Source organism: Heptranchias perlo, chromosome 12, assembly GCF_035084215.1.
Source record: "Heptranchias perlo isolate sHepPer1 chromosome 12, sHepPer1.hap1, whole genome shotgun sequence".
Taxonomy (NCBI): domain Eukaryota; kingdom Metazoa; phylum Chordata; class Chondrichthyes; order Hexanchiformes; family Hexanchidae; genus Heptranchias; species Heptranchias perlo.
The window spans coordinates 56,405,217-56,427,234 of NC_090336.1; the positions used below are offsets into that span (position 1 = coordinate 56,405,217).

At 43.5% G+C, this 22,018-nt stretch overlaps 1 protein-coding gene across 1 annotated transcript in view; it reads right to left on the bottom strand.

Moving 5' to 3' along the window:
* Nucleotides 1-22,018, bottom strand: part of shank2b (SH3 and multiple ankyrin repeat domains 2b) — a 680,429-nt gene that overhangs the window by 554,111 nt on the left and 104,300 nt on the right. The window contains exons 7-8 of the mRNA XM_067994155.1: nt 14,961-15,128; nt 8,247-8,363 (exon numbers count right to left, since the gene is read on the bottom strand). Of these exons, the coding sequence (XP_067850256.1) occupies nt 8,247-8,363; nt 14,961-15,128 (285 nt within the window). The remainder of the gene's footprint in view (nt 1-8,246; nt 8,364-14,960; nt 15,129-22,018) is intronic.

Sequence of the window (22,018 nt, forward strand, 5' to 3'; positions counted from 1 at the left end):
ACATAAATGAAAGTTGTTGGCATAAAATAAAAGACTGCACTCCCCCCTCGTTGTAAATGACTAGTACGATTCACACCATACAACACGCATCTTTCCCATCCCCTTGGATTCCCACTCCTTGATTGGGTTCACCACCCAATTGATTGCTGTTGTTTTGATGATTTCCCAATTAGATCCAAAGTGAAAATTTTATTTTATTTTTTGCCAAAAAAAGAATCTGTTCGTTCATAGCTAATTTAAAAAAAAACCTTGACCTGGAATCAGGAAAAAAATAAAACCTGAAAAGTCAGTGGGACTTTTTTTTTGAATAGAGAACCAATTTTGAACAAAAGTCAAGACTGATATTTGAGCATAGGCCCTTTGAATGGGTGCCAGATCTAGTGGATCAATTGGATTGCTGTTTTATTTTTATTGGGAACACTTGAGTTCAGTGTCATAATATCTTCCGTTAAAGGTGTAGAAAATGAACTATGGTAATTGTCCCAGAACCTACTCAATACAGATAAACACCTAGAGTGGTACAGTAATCTTCTCAAAGAGTATGGGGGGAAGGAGGAGAGAGAGGGAGGGAAGAAAACAGACCGTTAACATTGGAAAAAAATCTGTTGCTAGTTGTGATATTTGATGCACTCCCTCAGTACTGCACTGGAGTGTCAGCCTGGATTACGTGGTCAAGTCTCTGGAGTGGGACTTGTAAGATGCTTGGAACACTTATGTGAGCAACTGGGGTTCAAGTCCCACTCGAGAGACTTGAGCACATAATCTATGCTGCCACTCCAGTGCAGTACAGAGGGAGTCCTGCACTGTCGGAGGTGCCGTCTTTTGGATGAGACGTTAAATAATGGCCCCATCCGCCCTTACTCAAAAAAACAGTGAGATGCTAGAATCACTTAGGTGAGCAACGAGGGTTTTTTCATTTGGGACTTGATCATATGCTGCCCCATATCTGCTTGTCCAATAGCCTAACTTGGGGATGTAAGAATGAATCCCCCTGTAACCCGAACAAGATATTTGTGTAATTTGCACGTACATTTCTTCAACCTCTTCAAAGCTGCACCGAGTTAACACCAGGTGAGGCGAGACTTGATATGAATCATTAAACTGATTTATGTTATAGTAAGGTGAATGTACAAAGCAAGAGTTATAATCAGATTCAGTCGGTACAACTTATCTTTAAGCTAAAGAAAAACTGGTGAGCGAAGTCGGAAGGACAAACAACACAAAGTGAAGGCACAAAATGGAGTTCATGAGCAAAATGGAAGAGCAGCGCTGCACCAAACCTTTGTTTAAGGGTTGGTGAAATGGATACTCCGCCATATGAGATAGGTATAAGGAGGCTTGGCATTCCTGGTTACTCTCCACAAAGGGTAACAGTGCACTTTGCCTGGCAGGAGGTGGTAATGAAAATGAATGCCATCTACAGTACTGCAGTACTTGGCAGCAGATGCAGGATAAGACACCATGCTTTAAGGGACCTGGCAGGGTAAGATTAACCCATAGCACCCTGTACCAGGTAGGCGGCACATGCCGCAAAATGCAGCCATGCCACATTTACTGCTTGCCCATGCCAAGCCTTCATTAAACCTTACAGCTCATTCATTGCATCGCCTGCATAGCCAGACCTCAGCAAGGCACACCACCAAGACACAATGTACAATAAAAATCTTGCCACAATCACATTTATTTTTTAAAAAGGGCTTCAGCTGAACACATGGCAACAATCAGTGGCACCCTGCACTTCGGGAAATGCACCAATATATCACAGGCAGTAGTTGAGGCATAGAAGATAGGAAAGAATAGATAAACACAATAGAAGCTGAGGAAGATACACGGATATGAGAGAGCAGGTCAGGGGGATTAGTTTTGGGATGCTCCTAGGAAGAGTCAGCACAGATATGGTGACCTGGATTGCCTCTTTCTGTGCTGCTAACTTCTATGGTTCAATGGTTTTGCCTAAATTGAACATGTTACGTACAAAACTCCACACCAACTTCATTGACATTACCACTTTACAGTTGCAAGTCACTATACTTTCTGTAAAAACTGAGCTGCATATTTTCAATTGTTTCCTTATTTTTAAGCACGTCACATAAACCTGGAAAATTACAGTAATACTTTTCTTTATACTTAACAGGGATTAAAAGAAGAATGAGGCTAGATTTTCCACCCATTGGCAATGAATGAGTAGTAGAAGATGTAGCCTGTGTATGTTAGCATATATGTGTGTGTGTGTGTGAGCATGTGTGTGTGTTTGAGCATATATGTGTGTGTGTGTGTGAGCATATGTGTGTGTGTGAGCATATGTGTGTGTGTGTGCGCATATAACATAATATAATCATGATACCATAATTTGGTGCAAACCAATATAGCCACAAAGATTACAGGTAGTATTGTTAGTTCATACCCTTGTCTGCAGACTGTTTTAAATTCATTCATAAGACGTACTTGAACCAAGTGATGATCATCAGAAAATGTTAGGCAGAGCAAGATGAAACAAACATGTGGCTTTGACATACAGAATTTCTGTTTAGCATATTTTCTCTCAACAAGTGACACTGACATGTTTGGCATTGGCTGCTGTGCTTTGATAGAAATATTAAGAAGTTCCACTTAAAGATCTTTACCTTGTAGCATTTCGTTTGCAACAGAAATTAGTGGAAATATGCGGAATAGTGAAATTAACGAAGTGCTGTTAATGTTATGTTCTCCAAAGACTCAAAATTTAAAAACAAATGAACATTGTGTATGGAACAAAAGCTACTTTAATTGCGACAAGGAGACCATTTTTTTTTTAATTTGGAAGAGTATTTAACCACAGCAAGAACACTAAAGCTAGCAAAAGCATATGTGAGCAAGCAGGCACTGCCTAATTAAATCCAACCACCCACAGATATACTGAAATAGTACTTCTGCCCACACAAAGCTGATGAGATATAGTGAGGAAAAGCAAACAAAGTACAGCCAATGTGCAGATGGAATGTTTCACTGTTACATATGTACCTGGGCAGAGCAGTCTTCTGTTAAAGCTCTGAATTCAGGATTTACAGCCCCTCACATCAACTTAAATCAACCCTTCAGAAATTTACATTGTCAGTGATGTCAAACCTCATTTACAACTCTTAGGGATTCCAAGTAAACTAATATACAGTTGAATTCTGAAAAAAAATCCAATAACCAGTCTATCAAGTTATTAGTTAATTTAAGATTGCATCCCACAGAATCAATATTTCTACAGGGGTGCATAAGAAAAAAAATTATGAATTTTGAATATTGGTACCTGTTGTCAATTTAGTCATTCAATATGAACCAATTTTTAAAAATTGATATTCAAAAATTAGAGTAAAATATTTCTGTAAAGTGTTTTGTGAAATATTTGTACTAATCCAGACTTCTGCAAGCCCAACAGCTAGCATCAGTTACAGGCAAAAAAAAAATGGAATCTACTCTAAGGGGTAGGCTGGATGAGTAGAAGTAAGTTTTACCTGATAAATCTCCTTGAATTCTTTGAGGAGATAACTGATAGATAGTGGCACTTCTCATCCTACAGCTTATTTCAGAAAGGTTTTAATGAAGTTCCACATGAAAGACTTCTAATTAAACTGAAAGTCAAAGGGATCAAGGATAGAATATGGTAATGGCTAAGAAACTGACAAGAGGACAGGAAATAGAATACTCATGAGAGGTATAATCTCAGATTGTGGGAGATGTCGAGTCCTGCAGGCTGATGGCGAGTCCTGCAGGCAGATGGCGAGTCCTGCAGGCAGATGGCGAGTCCTGCAGGCAGATGGCGAGTCCTGCAGGCAGATGGCGAGTCCTGCAGGCAGATGGCGAGTCCTGCAGGCAGATGGCGAGTCCTGCAGGCAGATGGTGAGTCCTGCAGGCAGATCGCGAGTCCTGCAGGCAGATCGCGAGTCCTGCAGACAGATCGCGAGTCCTGCAGACAGATCGCGAGTCCTGCAGACAGATGGCGAGTCCTGCAGACAGATGGCGAGTCCTGCAGACAGATGGCGAGTCCTGCAGGCAGATCGCGAGTCCTGCAGACAGATGGCGAGTCCTGCAGACAGATCGCGAGTCCTGCAGGAAGATCGCGAGTCCTGCAGGCAGATGTCGAGTCCTGCAGGCAGATCGCGAGTCCTGCAGACAGATGTCGAGTCCTGCAGACAGATCGCGAGTCCTGCAGACAGATCGCGAGTCCTGCAGGCAGATCGCGAGTCCTGCAGGCAGATCGCGAGTCCTGCAGGCAGATCGCGAGTCCTGCAGGCAGATGTCGAGTCCTGCAGGCAGATCGCGAGTCCTGCAGGCAGATGTCGAGTCCTGCAGGCAGATCGCGAGTCCTGCAGACAGATCGCGAGTCCTGCAGACAGATCGCGAGTCCTGCAGGCAGATGGCGAGTCCTGCAGGCAGATGGCGAGTCCTGCAGGGAGATGGCGAGTCCTGCAGGCAGATCGCGAGTCCTGCAGACAGATCGCGAGTCCTGCAGACAGATCGCGAGTCCTGCAGACAGATGTCGAGTCCTGCAGGCAGATCGCGAGTCCTGCAGGCAGATCGCGAGTCCTGCAGGCAGATCGCGAGTCCTGCAGACAGATCGCGAGTCCTGCAGACAGATCGCGAGTCCTGCAGGCAGATGTCGAGTCCTGCAGGCAGATGGCGAGTCCTGCAGGCAGATCGCGAGTCCTGCAGGCAGATGGCGAGTCCTGCAGGCAGATGTCGATTCCTGCAGACAGATCGCGAGTCCTGCAGGGAGATGGCGAGTCCTGCAGACAGATGGCGAGTCCTGCAGGCAGATGTCGAGTCCTGCAGGCAGATGTCGAGTCCTGCAGGCAGATCGCGAGTCCTGCAGGCAGATCGCGAGTCCTGCAGGCAGATCGCGAGTCCTGCAGGCAGATCGCGAGTCCTGCAGGCAGATCGCGAGTCCTGCAGACAGATCGCGAGTCCTGCAGGCAGATCGCGAGTCCTGCAGGCAGATCGCGAGTCCTGCAGGCAGATCGCGAGTCCTGCAGGGAGATGGCGTGTCCTGCAGGCAGATGTCGAGTCCTGCAGGCAGATGTCGAGTCCTGCAGGCAGATCGCGAGTCCTGCAGGCAGATCGCGAGTCCTGCAGGCAGATCGCGAGTCCTGCAGACAGATCGCGAGTCCTGCAGGGAGATGGCGAGTCCTGCAGGCAGATGTCGAGTCCTGCAGGGAGATGGCGAGTCCTACAGGCAGATGTCGAGTCCTGCAGGCAGATCGCGAGTCCTGCAGGCAGATCGCGAGTCCTGCAGACAGATCGCGAGTCCTGCAGGCAGATGTCGAGTCCTGCAGGCAGATCGCGAGTCCTGCAGGCAGATCGCGAGTCCTGCAGGGGTCACTGCTTGGATCCCTGTTGTTTCTAATCTACATGAATGACCTGGATAATGAAACTGGCTGTAAGCTGATTAAACTTGTTGGTGGTACTCAAATAGGGAGAGACAGATGAAATGAGGAGAGGATTTAGATCAGTTTTATGCAACTGGACAGACAAATGTCAAATGAAATTAAACACTGATAAATGTGAAGTATTGCACATCGATAAAAGAATGAATTATAAACGTACAACAAATGGAGCTGAATTAGCCAAGGGAGATTTAGAAGGGGACCTGCAATTATTGGTAGATGTAGTCACTTTCAAGGCCTACGTAACAAATCGCAGCAGAAAGTATTTCATTCTATAAAGCATTTTGAGGAACTTCAACGCGAAAGGCATTACATGAATGCAAGAATTATTCTAGTTCAGACAATGTGATAAAGCACGTAAAATATTAATGTAATTCTAAGATATGTAATTCCGAGATATGCAGTGAGAATTGTTCAGCAGAAGTCTACAGAGGTTATGCTAAAGCTTTACAATCAGACCACATGAGAGATCTGCCTGCAGGACTCGAGATCTGCCTGCAGGTGGTCACCTTGTCACAAAAAAGATTTACTTGTATCTGAAAACGTACAAAGAACACCAAGAAGACTGATCCTAAATGTAAAGAGGATGACTATGAATGAAAGATGGAAAGAAGGGGTTTGAAATTCCGTTAGTCGGGCAGCCTGAGTTAAAATCTACCCTAGTTTCTTTAAAAAGTTGAAAGAAAGAAGATTGAAGAGCATGAACTGGAGGTTGTGGGCACTGGAAGCATGTGACCTGAAGGACATTGATGAATCCAGAGCAGAATAATCAGCCAAAGAATGGATAGGGTTTGATGATGACTGGAGGAGATCATTAATATGAAGAGAGAATCCCTGAGTAATTTGAAAGGAAACTAGATTGCCATGTAAGACGTATGATTGTAACTCATTTTGAAGTGCATGGTGCATGGCCTGTCAAGGCCTTGAAGGTGTCCAAGGCAATGATAGATGAGTCACCAAGTGTTCAACAACAGGATTCCAAAGACACAGAAAGGAGGTAACAACATCAACAGAACAGTCGCTTGAGTAGTAAATGGAAAAACATGTATAATTGGGGCATAGTCCATGATTGAATCAGAGGATGAGCTTGAATTAGGAATCAATAAATGAATATCAATGTGCTATGATCCTGCACAATGTTCAGACGTAAACTTTCAGTTAAAGATGACTTGTTTTCAATTTACCATAGTTTAATCTAGTCTGGCTTTATTACTCATTTAATTAAATATATTTAAAAATATTTAAATATTTTATTCCTGGAGGCTTTTACAAATTCAGGTCTGCCGTAGATGCCTTCTTGAGTTTCACTGGCATCAGTCGTTCCCTTAAAACAGTCTACGTACTTCACTTTTATGGGAATTGACTAACACTGTCCTATATCTACTTGTACAACAGCATAATTCAAGAATGTAACAAAAGCACCCACTTTGTGAAGTAGACTAGATACTCCTGTCCTTGCATCTCTCCAAAGGCGGACTGAGTGAACATTTGGTGAGATGAGAGTGGAGAGGAGTTGTTTTGCTGCATTATTTCCCATCAGGTCAACTTACAGGACAACAGTTCTGATCATTCTTGACCCCTCAACTACTAAAAACAGTCTGCTTCTACCTACCCTGTCTCACACTTATATAAATTTAAATACTTCTATCATGTCGCCCTGTAAGTTGAATTGTATCAACAAAATAAAACCCAATTTTTCAAGGCTTTCTTCGTGTTTGTATTTCCTCATACCAGTCAGCATCCTAGTGAATCTGCATTGTACCTTCTCTAAAGCCTCAATATCCTTTCCATGGTGTGGAACCCAATACTGCACACAGTACTCCAACTGAGGTCTTATTAACATTTTGTAGTTTCATAATTACCTCTTGTCTTTTAAATTCTATACCTAGAAATAAAGCCTAGAACTCCATTAGTTTTTTTCTCATAGCCTTATGAAACCTTTAGTGTTGTCTTTAATGACTTGTGAACCCATACCTCGAAATCTCTCTGCTCTTCCACAGCACCGAGCTTTCTTCCATTCAGCGCACAATATTTGTTTTACCAAAATGTATCAGCTCACCCTTACTGACACTGAATTCCATCTGCTACTTTTTAGTCCATTCCCCATCTTATTAATATCCATTTGCAGCTTCCTTTGGTCTTCTAAAGAATCAATTCGACCTCCTATTTTGGTATGATCCACATGATGGTGTTTCTACCAGTTCTCTCGTACTTCATACAAGGGCAACTTACTTTGATGAGAATAAAACATCTGCTGGAAACAGAATAATGTGCGACTGTTTGACCAAGGGAAATCATCCAGAAATATCAAAGAGAACTACATCAAAGCATTCATCCTTGTAGGAGGGAAGGCAAATCTTAGACTGAGTTTGCACAATTAAAGTTTTTGCAATGCAGGATCTCCGATGGGATTAGTTCGGAGAGTTCATGGTGCAGCTCTGAGCTTGGAAATTACTGTTAGTTATATCAGCGGGCAAACACTTAACATTCCTCTGCCTGTTACTTTAGCGGAGACTTTAACCCATGTAAAATAAATGAATTAACGCTTGACAGGGATGTCATAAAAATGTGGTAAGTATTTTGTTCGATGATACCACCAACTGTAATTTTGAACTTCACAGTTATTCTACACTGAGCAATATAATTATATTCATTCACTGAGCAATATAATTATATAATCAGATTTCCTGCATCCGCAGTATTGTGCTTTTAATATAATTATATTCCCTTTTACAATTATTTCTGGCATTCCTGATCAATAGGTGAACTGCAATATGAAATAAGATTACTTGTACAATAAAAATTTAAATATTGCAATGAACACCAGCTTCTCACCTGATTATAAAGTGCACAGACATGGAGTGCTGTATTGCCTGAGGCATTTTGTGCTCCCATTTCAGCCCCGTAGAAAAGTAAATGTTCCAGATGTTGAACGTGACCATAACGACAAGCCTAATAAAAAAAATTGTTTGAAATCATCATTCAATGTTCAAACAACGTACACTACCGCATCATTTTTTTTCCATTAATAGCATAAAGTAACCTGAAATTTCAATGGAGTGCGGAAAAGCAGAATACAATTCACAATGTGAAACCTTGGCCACTGATTAAAATTCACATTTAGAACAACCAAGAGAATTTTGTGTAAATATAAACCCTTGAGCAGTAATGACAATTTTTGACACCTATGACCTGAGAAATGATACCCTTCTCAATTTAATAAGGATCAAAACAGGTAAATGGAGGAATCCGAATTTCTTTGTGCTTCGCTATTCAAAAGATTCCAACATTCTGTGAGGTGCCCAGTCACTTTATGCCAGAAACCCAATTGTCTGTGGGATCTTAATCATTTCGTACCAGCATCCAACAGCAGCAGAAGTTACCAAAACAGAACAATTCCCTTATTTACGTATAATAATTTTTTAAATATAAATCACTGGACAGCTTCCCAACAGGGTGGTAAATAAATGTATCATAGGGAACAAAGTGAGCCATACAGAATTAAAGGTCCCAGGCTCTGTCTCATCTGTGTTGGGTTAACTGATCTTAACCAAGGGCAGTGAAAAGGCTGCTACAATTGACCTCAGTATGCTGGGTTTGGGCAGAACAAAAGAAGAAACATCAGCCAGGAATCCAGATCACTATCCACTGACTGTTGCTGGAGGAGCTGTGTGTTTGGGCATTGGGGGAAGGACAGTATCAGGCTCGACTGTAATGGCCCACAGTTGAAAAGCATGGCCAGCGGCATGATAAAGCACCTTCAGAATTTGTTTTGGGGGTGGGGGGGTGGGGGGGGGGGGGGAGTGGGGTAGGGGAGGAATGGGGAAAAAAAGCACTGGATGGGTTGCAGTAGACTAGGCAGTAATCCAGCATTTGGATTCAAAGTTAAGGTTTTTGGTATACGAGGATGTTATTTACACCATTAGTTAGACACTTCATTTACAATCATGGGACTGTTCTGCCTGCACAGTATTGCACTAAAGCACTAATATGCAATACCAAGTCTTGACCCCTGACTCTAGAGTTGCAAATGGAAGCAAGACCATGGATTTTCCCAAGTTTATTGTTTGTGATGATTTATTTTTGTTTCTACCACACACGCAGACTCAATATCAGTGACTTGCTTGTTGCCTGAGGAGGTGACCTATGCGGGGCACAGTTCTCACAATCAAAAGCAACCCTCCAGTACCGCACTGAAGTGGCCATTTTTTGATGTGTTAACCTGTTTGGTAGTTGTTGACATGTTATTTGACTTTGTGCGGGGGGTGGGGGTCATCACATTCGAGTCTGACACTCTCCATACCCAACATCCACAAAATGTGCAACTTCCAGCAACAGGGATCAGGAGCAAGAATCCTGGTCAATTCTTCACCTCTCGGGCCGAGGGATCCTGAGACTAATTGTAGCATCTTCGCTGCCTCCCAGTCAGGTACTTAGCACAGGCTAGAGACTGAACCAAGTCCTGCTTAGTTTCGCATTACGCAATCTATTTCCCTTGAGTTCCAAGGAGACTTTCAGAAAATTGTTTCTCATCCAAACACAACATTCTGGGGTTCACAAGCCACTAATTACAAAAATCAATTTTCAATTGATTTCTTGCTGTTCACATCAGTGACAAAAAGGAACACTGCTCAGAATTTCAGCTACAAGAACAAAATTCAATTGAAACATTTTGTCTTCCCACTAGAATCACCTCCTACAAATCAATGATACATTCAATTCAATGGTGTCACCTTGGCTCAGCTGTTAGCATTTTCACCTCTGAGTCAGAAGGTTCTGGGTTCATATCCCATGCCAGAACTTGACCAACAATTCAGCGCAGTACTGAGGGAGTGCTGCATTTTCAGAGGTGCCGTCGTTCACATGGCCCCGTCTGCCCTCTCAGGTGGGCGTAAAAGATCCCAGGGCACTATTTCGAAGCAGACCAGGGGAGTTCTCCCCGGTGTCCTGGCCAATATTTATCCCTCAACCAACATCACTAAAACAGATTATCTGGTCACTATCACATTGTCGTTTGTGGGACCTTGCTGTGTGCAAATTGGCTGCTGCATTTCCTACATTGCAACAGTGACTACACTTCAAAAGTAGTTAGTTGGCTGTAAAGCACTTTGGGATGTCCTGAGGTCATGAAAGGCGCTATATAAATGCAAGTCTTTCTCTCTTTCTTTTCTAAAGCCTCTTCATTTCCTTCATTCCCTACCAAAAAGATAAGTGGAAGCTTTGTTCATTACGAGGAGTTTCTCCAATTCCTCATCCAAGGAACAATATTTTTGACAGTGTAAAAACAGATAACACAAGTCAGTTGACTTTGATAAACTACGTCAGTGCAAGCTGACAAAACCTCCCTGCTGCCAACATACCCTAACTCCTGGAGTGACATTCCAACAGTAATGAGTTACATTATTCACAAATCGAATGAATAAATTTGAGGTTCCTTGTCGAGCATGTGTTATTCACTTACAACTGTACACTGCTCAGCTTTGTTCAAATTTGTTTATGAATATAGCCTCCGTTCTTTTCCTCCTTAAATTTTCAATGGTTTGTATGCTGAAAAATGGCAGCAAAATTAAATTATTCTGATCATATCTGTACAGTGTTTCAATACCTATTCTGTATTGAACCTTTCTGAATTAATTGCATCTCATTTAAGATAAACAACTTCTTACACATGCTATCGGTGAGCTGATCTGCAGTGTACCAGCCACGCACGGTTTTGAGATGCACATGTATCATTCTATTTTGCCTCTGAATAGGAAAAGTAGCCAAACAACAGCAAATTGCATTTATATAGCGCCTTTAACATAGTAAAACATCCCAGGGCCCTTCACAGGAGTGTTATCAAACAAAATTTGACACCGAGCCACATAAGGAGATATTAGGACAGTCAAAGAGGAGGGTGTTAAAGGAGGAGAGAGAGAGGTCAAGAGGTGAAAAGGTTTAGGGAGGGAATTTTAGAGCTTAAGTCCTAGGCAGCTGAAGGCATGGTCGACAATGGTGGAGCGATGAAAAGCGAGGATGAGCAAGAGGCCAGAATTGAAGGAGCATAGAGATCTTGGAGGGTTGTAGGGCTGGAGGAGGTTACAGAGATAGGGAGGGATTTGAAAACAAGGATGAGAATTTTAAAATCGAGAATCATAAACAATGGATGAAATTTATCAGTTTACAGAAGATGTAGAGGGGAGATGAAAGGCAAGCCTAGCTGCAGGCCACTGAAGAAGGTCATTCATTTTATTACTCTCTGTAACTCTGCCAAGATTTAAATTATAATTCTTTTGTTGTTCCTTTTCCCTTTTGATCAATTTTGCAGACTTGCTGGCGGGAGGTTTCCTCTGTTTGTTATTTATAGAGAACACATTGACGATTTTGCTATCCAACCAACAGCAAAAATCTCCAGCCTTGTTTCAACACCACATTAAGATAAATTGTGCAAAAATTTTAAAAATTAATTCCCAGAACGTGGGCGTCGCTGGCAAGGCCAGCATTTATTGCCCATCCCCAGTTGTCGGGAGAAAGTGTGGTGAGCCACCTTCTGTTCTTGATACAACCAAGTGGCTTGCTCGACCAATTCAGGCAGCAGTTAAGAGTCAACCATGTTAGTGTGGGATTTTGTGGTTCAAAACCCCTTTAACAAAAGACATTTGAAGGAAAGGGTTAACCATGCCCGATTTAAACAAAGCCATTTGAAAACCTGCAAACACAGTAATGTGGTAAACTGTGTTCTTGCAAATCGTATTTTTCCCTCAATGACGCTGATGGCATTGGAGAAGCATGAGTTTCAGGATCGAAGATACTGAAATGTGCGGATGGATATTTAGATTAAATAAATAAGCTGGATGGATAATATTGAGCTTAAAGGGCTGTTAGGCTTTTAAGATATATTGGCTTTTGGAAACACAAGCTTTTCATTGCCACAGGGGGTAATGTAAGAGAAGGTAACCAAAGGTTGTTTAAAACAAGCTATACATCAGGAAAGTAATGATAGGTGTGAAAAGGCACGAGGCCTCATATCTTTCTGGTAATCTGTTCAAAGAAATGGGATTTGTAAAACATCAGAGAGTGTTGCATCCAGCATCTGATATATTATAAAAACAAATGGTATAAGGAATGGATTTGAAGCCATTGAAGCAATTGGAAGTGGAGACAAGATGGTTATAAAACCGAGTCTGTGTATAGAGAAAAAGGGGCCACATACTTCGATCTTTGCATGGAAGGTCAGAAACAAAGTTAATAAAGAGACCTCTAATATTCCATAGCTCGAGCACATGGTCGTTCCTACACCAAAGAGACATAGGGCGTGATTTTGACCTCGAGCCAGCAAAGGAGTGGGATGGGAAGATTTTCGGGTGCAAAATTCGGGAAGGTAAGTGCGACCTTAACGAAGTCAACAAATTTTACTTCCAGGCTTCGCACCCGGCAGCCAGCCTGATTGACAGGCTGGGAAGAACATCGGAAGGCTGGTGAGAAGATCAGGGGTGGGGGAGCGGGGGGAACGTCAGATGGGCCGGGAAGTGGGGATCGGTTGGGGGGCTGGGGGGGCCGGGAAGTGGAGATCGTGGCGGGGGAAGGGTGGCTGGGAGGTGGAGATCAGGGCGGGGGGTGGGGGGCCGGGAGGTGGAGAGGTGGAGATCGGGGCTGGGGTTGGGGGCGGAGGTCGATAGGTGGAGATCATGGAGGGCCGGGAGGTAGAGGTCGGGTGAAGAGTCAGAGGTAGGTGGGAGGGGCCACCAACTGGGGGAGGTCCACCATGAGGGGGGAGGGCGGTGGCCGATGGCAGGGGTCTCATCGGCCAGGTCAGCTTGTTGGGCCTGGATGAAGCAATCCTGCTCTACCGGTCCATAAGCAGTGCAATAAAGGCCCTCACCTCATGGATCCGGCCCTTCCCGCCTGCTTTCACCTGACATGAATCGAAAGCGATGGGAAACCCGAACAGGTACAGTTAAATTCATTTAAGTTTTCCAATACACTAAGAATTAAGTACCTCAACTATTTCAATAAGGTACATTGCCCCTTTAAGTACCAGCCCACTGGCTTTAAGTGGGGGCGGGACTTCCTTGTGTCTGTTGTGCGCACGCAGACAAACCTGCCTGGGTTAAACCCAAAAATGGGCAAGTTGGAGCCGGGATGCAGTCCCGCTCCAAAAAGCTGCTATTTTAACCTTCCACCCACCCCAACCTACCCGTTCCTGGGTGTTAAAATTACCCCCATAGTCTTAGTAACAAATGGAGCAATTGGACAAAACGAATGACACTTTCTCCCAATCCTATGTCTCATTGGTCCAAAACCATATAAAAAGACCTCACGGTGGAAATTGTTCTCCACGCTGCAGTCGAACATCGTGCAACAAGAAGTGGAGCCTCACGTGCTGAAGAGCCGATCACCTCAGGCCTTAATGATGCAAAGTCCTTGGTTTAAGATTTCACATACACATAAATAAATGATTTGCCTGATGTGTGTATGAATTCCTAACTCATTAAAGAATAACTTTGTAAATTGATAAGTGTATAACGGTAGAGCATATGTATGATTTGATTTTGCTTAATAAATGCTCGTTTGAATTACATCATTAAATAATTACTTTTGATTAACAAAACTACCGTGAGTGAGGGTGACTTTCTTTGCTCGACTATTTGTCCAGCTCCAAGAATCACAGGAAATAAGAATTCCCTACAAGGGCTGGAGTCACATATAGGCCTGACCGGGTAAGGACAACAGGTTTCCTTCCCTAAAAGGGCATTAGTGAACCAGTTGGTTTTTTACGATGATCTGACAGCTTCATGGTCACTTTTACTGATAATAGCTTTTTATTTTTATTTCCAGATTATTTATAATTGAATTCAAATTCTCAAATTGCCATGATGGGATTATGAACTCACATTCTCTGGATTATTAGTCCAGACCTCTGGATTGCTAGTTCAGTAAGATAACCACTACATTATCGCACCCCATTAAACTATAATCTATCGACAGCAAAAAATAAATCACAAAACATAAACACAAAGGCCCTAAAATTATATTGTGGGAAACTAGTGTAGGAATTCTTAACATTTTCACCTGAAATTATTCTCTGCACTATTTCAGTGGATGAATTTATTTTAAAATAGCAGAGAGGGGAATTTCAGTCTCCCCTTAAAGGCAACTATGTATTTGCCTCAACTACTCCATGTAGTAGAAAGTTCGACATTCTCACCACTCTCTTGGTAAAGAAGTTTCTCCTGAATTCCCTGTTGGATTTATTAGTGACTATCTTATATTTTTACCCGCCAGTTTTGGACTCTCCCCATTATTCTTCCTTTATACATTAGTTTACAAAGTGAAATTCCAGCATGAGATGGTTGCTACCACAAGGAGTAGTTGAGGCAAATAGCATAGATGCCTTTAAGGGGAAGCTAGATAAACACGAGGCAGTAGGGAATAGAAGGATATGCTGATAAGATGAGATGAAGTAGGGTGGGAGGAGGCTCGTGTAGTGTATAAACAGCGGAACAGATCAGTTGGGCCGAATGGCCTGTTTCTGTGCTGTAAATTCTATATAACGTAATTTTTATTTACCTGATGGATTTCCTGCCATCCATTTTCATCTTTACAACCAACTGAAGCATGCTCATGAAGCAGTAGCTCACAGCAGTAAGGATCTCCTCCTACCAACGCGGTGTGATAGAGTGCAGTCAGGCCACGGCTATCTTTATAATCTGTCGAAGCTCCAAGTTCCAGGAGAGTCTGACAATAAAATGAAACGGTTATATAAAATAGATTTTACATACAGATGGACTGACTTCATGTTTTACAATCAAATCCTGGTTAACCAGCTCACTCCCTCTATTTCATTTACTGTTTGCTTCAAAAGTCTTTAAGTTGTATTCGTGGATTGTACTTACACAGAGAGACAATGGACAGAAACTGGATTGGAAAACGGGCGCCTACAGGTCCAAGATGGCGGTCGACGTGCCCGTGCTCATTCCGTGCTGAGAGCACGCTGCCCGCCATACTGGTTAGGGCTCCTCCTTAAAGGAACAACTTGAGGCTGCCACCGGAACAGTAAGTTTTAATTTATCTCACTTACCTTATTGTGCTCCTCCTGGCTACACATTAAATCCTCCGGCTGCTGACGGCCACCACTCGCCCCACCTCCCGATTGCAGACCCCCCAACCCAGACTCTGTCGAGGACCTTGGCCGGCATACGAGCCGACTGAATGTGATGGATGAGTTGCCTTTGGAGCCCACAGCTCGCCACCAAAAAAACCAAACGTTGTTGGTGGAGCAACTTTAAAAGGCGGCTTTTAACTCTGCCCACCCCGTGGGTGGTTAAAATGGCGGTCAGGTGCTTCACGCTGTGTTCCCAACGTGTTTACGCCCACCGCCATTTTAACTGCAGTGTATTCGGCAACGTCAAAGCCGCCCGCCTCAGGGAGGGGCCTCATGAATATTTAAAAGGCAGGGTTAGATGACATCATTTGGACCCCGACGTGATTTTAACCCAGAAACAGGACCAGAAGGGAAGTCTTTTTAGAAACATTTTTCATGGTTTCCTTGCGGGCCAGGAGTGCCTGCTACAAGGAAACCTTGGACCTTCCCTGACCACAACCACCTCCCGACCATTCCTCAACCACTGACCTCAGCGCTGGGGACCGTTCCCTCGAGTCCCAGGGCCTCCTGCCATCCAAAATCCAACTCCCGCCCACCCCCTCATCACTCCCGCTGGGTTCAGGGGGGAGTCCTTCCTCCTACATCCTAATGAGAGCTGGGAGTTAAAATGGTCTGAGCCTGGTGCCTGTGCTGTGCTGGTTGATCCCTGCCCACCCCAGCACCCACAAACCGCACTCACGCCCCAAGTTAAAATTGGGTCTCAGATCTTTTGGGGAAAAAAAATAATTTCATCAAACAAGTAATCTTAAAAGAAGGTTTGAGGAAAGGGAGTGAAAGATGCAAAAAAAACACTTTGATTGCCTTGACAACGGGCAGTTGGAATGATTATCTGTAATCACCAGGTATTGTTCTCTGAATATAAATGCGAAAGGTTCAAGGATTTCCACATTCACCTGACGAAGGAGGAAGCCTCCGAAAGCTTGTGATTTTCAAATAAAATTGTTGGACTATAACTTGGTGTTGTAAGATTGTTTACATTTGTCAACCCCAGTCCATCACCGGCATCTCCACATCAAAAAAAAAGGACGTGAGTTCTTTGGGCAAATTAATGCAGCTTTAACTTCACTATTAATAAGCTGCTATAAAGCACTTTGATTGGCTATCAATCCAATCCTGTGTTTTAAAAAAAAACAACCAAGTGTATTTTCTCAGCTGAAGTTCCCAAGTTAAAAACAATTGCAGCATCTGTAAAATTTGCACTTTGCATAATAACTCTGTATAAAATGAATAATACATTCAGCCCTACTTTTGAGGAGCACAATATTAGCCTAGAAATGATCAGTTGGTGATGTTGGCGGATAAGTGCTGCATCTGTTGGTATGAGGCTCTTCGGTCCATTGTTTTGGTGGAGGTGTCAATCCATCTAAAATGGGTTAACGCCTGCGTTAAAAGGAATGGCATAAGCACATTGTGTGGGCATCCACTAATATCACCAATAGTAGTTTCTATGCTCTCAAGTTATAGAGTCCAGCACAGTTAATTGGTGTCGCGGCAACAGGAATGTTTATTTAATGTTGGCCTTGCTCCCCGTACATTCCAGTGTAAAAACTGGCATGTTATAGGAACAATGTAGACTGAGTTTCACAGGCACAAATTTCTACCAGTTCCAATAAATCCAGATACATAAATGTCAATAGTTTCATTTTGGGAAATAACCAAGTATTGTAACTATTCATGATCAATGCCAATACTTTATCATAAACAATCACAGCATAACTGTGATTTTGTACAGCACCTTTCTAACACTACAGTATTGGAACCTCGGTAGGCCAGTTTCACACCTTTCTCTCACCTAATGTAATCGATTGGGTAGAGTTGCGCTAATCCAGAACAAGGAGGCATTATCTTCAAATTAGAGCTAGGCTATTTAGGAGTGAAATCAGGAAGCATTTTCTCACAGAAAGGGTAGTGGAAATATGGAATTCCAAAAGGCTGTGGATGCTGGGTCAATTGAAGCTTTTGAGACTGAAATCAATTGATTTTTGTTAGTTATCAAGGGATACGGAGTAAAGGCAGGTAAATGAGGTTGAGGTACAGATCAGTCGCAATCTAATTGAATGGCAGAACAGGTTCGAGGGGCTGCATGGCCTACTCCTCTTCCTGTGTTACGAATGCCTGTAGTTCTTGTTAATTTACAATTTCTCAGTGAAACCCAGCTGGCAGAAGTGTGTTTTTCTTTGATGACTGTTCCCCTGGGGAAGCTGCCTCTTCAGTTTGCCAAACGTACCAGAAGAAGCCAACTTCTCAAGGATACCTATAATTTATTGGAAGCTCTCGAAATGTGAAGGGCTGCTGCTGTAATGGGCATCCAGAGAATTGTGCTTCTATTATTACCGCCTTCAATAATTTGAAACACTTGACAGTTCCTTGGCAAATGCATTATTAATAACCCACAGACACACAGTTAAAATGGTTTGATCCTGTAGGGCTAAAGACATCCATATACAGTCCTGATTGCACTTCAATATTCGGCAACTGAAGCCAAAGATCAAGTCATTACTTTATTATCCCCTCCAATCAAAACGTTGAAACGATTGGCTTAAGTGCTGTTACAAAAATTGCTTTTGCTATTACCAACTAAATGAGGTTGGGGGGCTATAAAAGCAGGTTGACATCTCAGAGCACTGTCCAAATCTTCTTCCACCAGTTACCAAAATGAGCAAAAATGTTTCTTTCTTTTTAAATTAACTTATTCCAAAGGCATAATGAAACACATATTGATTCGCAATTCTGTTGCGTTTCTCATTCGCAACTGCGGCCTATTTTTAGCGAGAAAGGTACAGACAACACAAAGACAAGACTGAGGCCGAAGGACAGGAGGATATCGTGTTCATACCCCAACGGTGAGGTTTTATTACTCAAAGGTGACACTCCTTGACCAGTTGGGAGGATCGGGTCTTCCATTCGCAACACTTCAACAAATGAACAAAGCTGACCCGTGCGGCGAGCTCAGGAGAAGTCCCAGAGAGGCTCAGAGCTGGAATCAACATCGCAATTAACTTCACGGCAACCTCATTCCCACAAAATGTAGGTTGGATCAAATCAATCATCTTGAAATGAACACCATACACACTGCCTCCTATGTGTGTTGCTGTGTGAACTGTGCATCGCGTTGGTTTCTACATGTTACACTGAAATTATTCGTGCAAATATTAGCCCATATTCATTGTGTTTCTGCAATTGTGTAAAGGCTACTGTGCATGAAATTGGAAAAGTACTGTGGAAGAAATAATCTACAAGTCACACCCTGATTCCTAACTTACATCTTGACTCTCAACATACAAAACTTTATTTTCTGGTTGTCGCTTTATAGAATCATAGAAGTTACAACATGGAAACAGGCCCTTCGGCCCAACATGTCCATGTCGCCCAGTTTATACCACTAAGTTAGTCCCAGTTGCCTGCACTTGGCCCATATCCCTCTATACCCATCTTACCCATGTAACTGTCCAAATGCTTTTTAAAAGACAAAATTGTACCCGCCTCTACTACTGCCTCTGGCAGCTCGTTCCAGACACTCACCACCCTTTGAGTGAAAAAATTGCCCCTCTCTGGACCCTTTTGTATCTCTCCCCTCTCACCTTAAATCTATGTCCCCTCGTTATAGACTCCCCTACCTTTGGTAAAAGATTTTGACTATCTACCTTTTCTATGCCCCTCATTATTTTATAGACTTCTATAAGATCACCCCTTAACCTCCTACTCTCCAGGGAAAAAAGTCTCAGTCTATCTAACCTCTCCCTATAAGTCAAACCATCAAGTCCCGGTAGCATCCTAGTAAATCTTTTCTGCACTCTTTCTAGTTTAATAATATCCTTTCTATAATAGGGTGACCAGAACTGTACACAGTATTCCAAGTGCGGCCTTACTAATGTCTTGTACAACTTCAACAAGACATCCCAACTCCTGTATTCAATGTTCTGACCAATGAAACCAAGCATGCCGAATGCCTTCTTCACCACCCTATCCACCTGTGACTCCACTTTCAAGGAGCTATGAACCTGTCCTCCTAGATCTCTTTGTTCTATAACTCTCCCCAACGCCCTACCATTAACGGAGTAGGTCCTGGCCCGATTCGATCTCCCAAAATGCATCACCTCACATTTATCTAAATTAAACTCCATCTGCCATTCATCAGCCCACTGGCCCAATTTATCAAGATCCCGTTGCAATCCTAGATAACCTTCTTCACTGTCCACAATGCCACCAATCTTGGTGTCATCTGCAAACTTACTAACCATGCCTCCTAAATTCTCATCCAAATCATTAATATAAATAACAAATAACAGCGGACCCAGCACCGATCCCTGAGGCACACCGCTGGACACAGGCCTCCAGTTTGAAAAACAACCCTCTACAACCACCCTCTGTCTTCTGTCGTCAAGCCAATTTTGTATCCAATTGGCTACCTCACCTTGGATCCCGTGAGATCTAACCTTATGTAACAACCTACCATGCGGTACCTTGTCAAAGGCTTTGCTGAAGTCCATGTTGACCACGTCTACTGCACAGCCCTCATCTATCTTCTTGGTTACCCCTTCAAAACACTCAATCAAATTCGTGAGACATGATTTTCCTCTCACAAAACCATGCTGACTGTTCCTAATCAGTCCCTGCCTCTCCAAATGCCTGTAGATCCTATCTCTCAGAATACCCTCTAACAACTTACCCACTACAGATGTCAGGCTCACCGGTCTGTAGTTCCCAGGTTTTTCCCTGCCGCCCTTCTTAAACAAAGGCAAAACATTTGCTACCCTCCAATCTTCAGGCACCTCACCTGTAGCGGTGGATGATTCAAATATCTCTGCTAGGGGACCCGCAATTTCCTCCCGAACCTCCCATAACGTCCTGGGATATATTTCATCAGGTCCCGGAGATTTATCTACCTTTGATGCGCGTTAAGACTTCCAGCACCTCCCTCTCTGTAATATGTACACTCCTCAAGACATCACTATTTATTTCCCCAAGTTCCCTAACATCCATGCCTTTCTCAACCGTAAATATCGATGTGAAATATTCATTCAGGATCTCACCCATCTCTTGTGGTTCTGCACATAGATGACCTTGTTGATCCTTAAGAGGCCCTACTCTCTCCCTAGTTACTCTTTTGCCCTTTATGTATTTGTAGAAGCTCTTTGGATTCTCCTTTGCCTTATCTGCCAAAGCAATCTCATGTCCCCTTTTTGCCCTCCTGATTTCTCTCTTATCTCTACTCCGGCAATCTCTATACTCTTCAAGGGATCCACTTGATCCCAGCTGCCTATGCATGTCATATGCCTCCTTCTTCTTTTTGACTAGGGCCTCAATCTCTTCCAGCTTTACTTGATTAAAAACTGATATCTTGGTCTAGAAATTCAGGGGCGCCCATTTTTTGGCGTGAGGAGCGTCCATAACAATCCCTGCATCTGTGTGGTGAGGTCAGAGGCACACCCGATATTGGGCCTCATTACCATCGAGCAGACGAGCTGCAGACAGCAACACGCAGCTCGCCAGTGAAGCGGCATTGAAGATCGCGCCAGTGTGATGCCAGGTAAGTGATGAAGGGGGATGACCAAGAAGGGGGGTGATCGGGTTGGCAAGGGGTGGGGTTGGGGGGGGGGGGGGTGGGAGGGGGTTGCAGAGGGAGCAGTGGCCAGCACCAGCCCACTCCAGCTCCTCCTGGCTCCACATTCAGGTAAATATATTTTAAAATCTTACCTTGTTGGTTGTGAGTTGTAGTGGTCCCTTTAAGCACCGCCTGTTAAGAAAACTAGGCCTACGTACGGCCTGAGTGCAGCTGGCACTGGCTGCCTCAGGGTAAACCAATCTTGCAGTGGGGGCCTCAAACAGGCGTTAGGCTCCTTATGTGTATGTGCCAGTGGCCTGACACCTGTTTCAGGCGTGGCCCCTGCACAACGATTTTTTGGCCTTTACCAATATGGCAGACGGCAGACAATATTGTGTGCAGTTTTAGTCTCCTTACCCAAGAAAGGATATACTTGCCTTAGAGGGAGTGCAGCGAAGGTTCACCAGACTGATTCCTGGGATGGCAGGACTGTCGTATGAGGAGAGATTGGGTCGACTCGGCCTGTACTCACTCGAGTTTAGAAGAATGAGAGGGGATCTCATTGAAACACATAAAATTCTGACAGGACTAGACAGACTGGATGCAGGGAGGATGTTTCCCCTGGCTGGGGGGGTCCAGAACGAGGGGGTCACAGTCTCAGGATACGGGGTAGGACATTTAGGACTGAGATGAGGAGAAATTTCTTCACTCAGAGGGTGGTGAATCTGTGGAATTCTCTACCACAGAAGGCTGTGGAGGCCAAGTCACTGAATATATTTAAGAAGGAGACAAAAGGCATCAAGGGGTATAGGGAGAGAGCGGGAATATGGTATTGAGAAAGAGGATCAGGCATGATCATATTGAATGGCACAGCAGGCTCAAAGGGCCGAATGGCCTACTCCTGCTCCTATTTTCTAT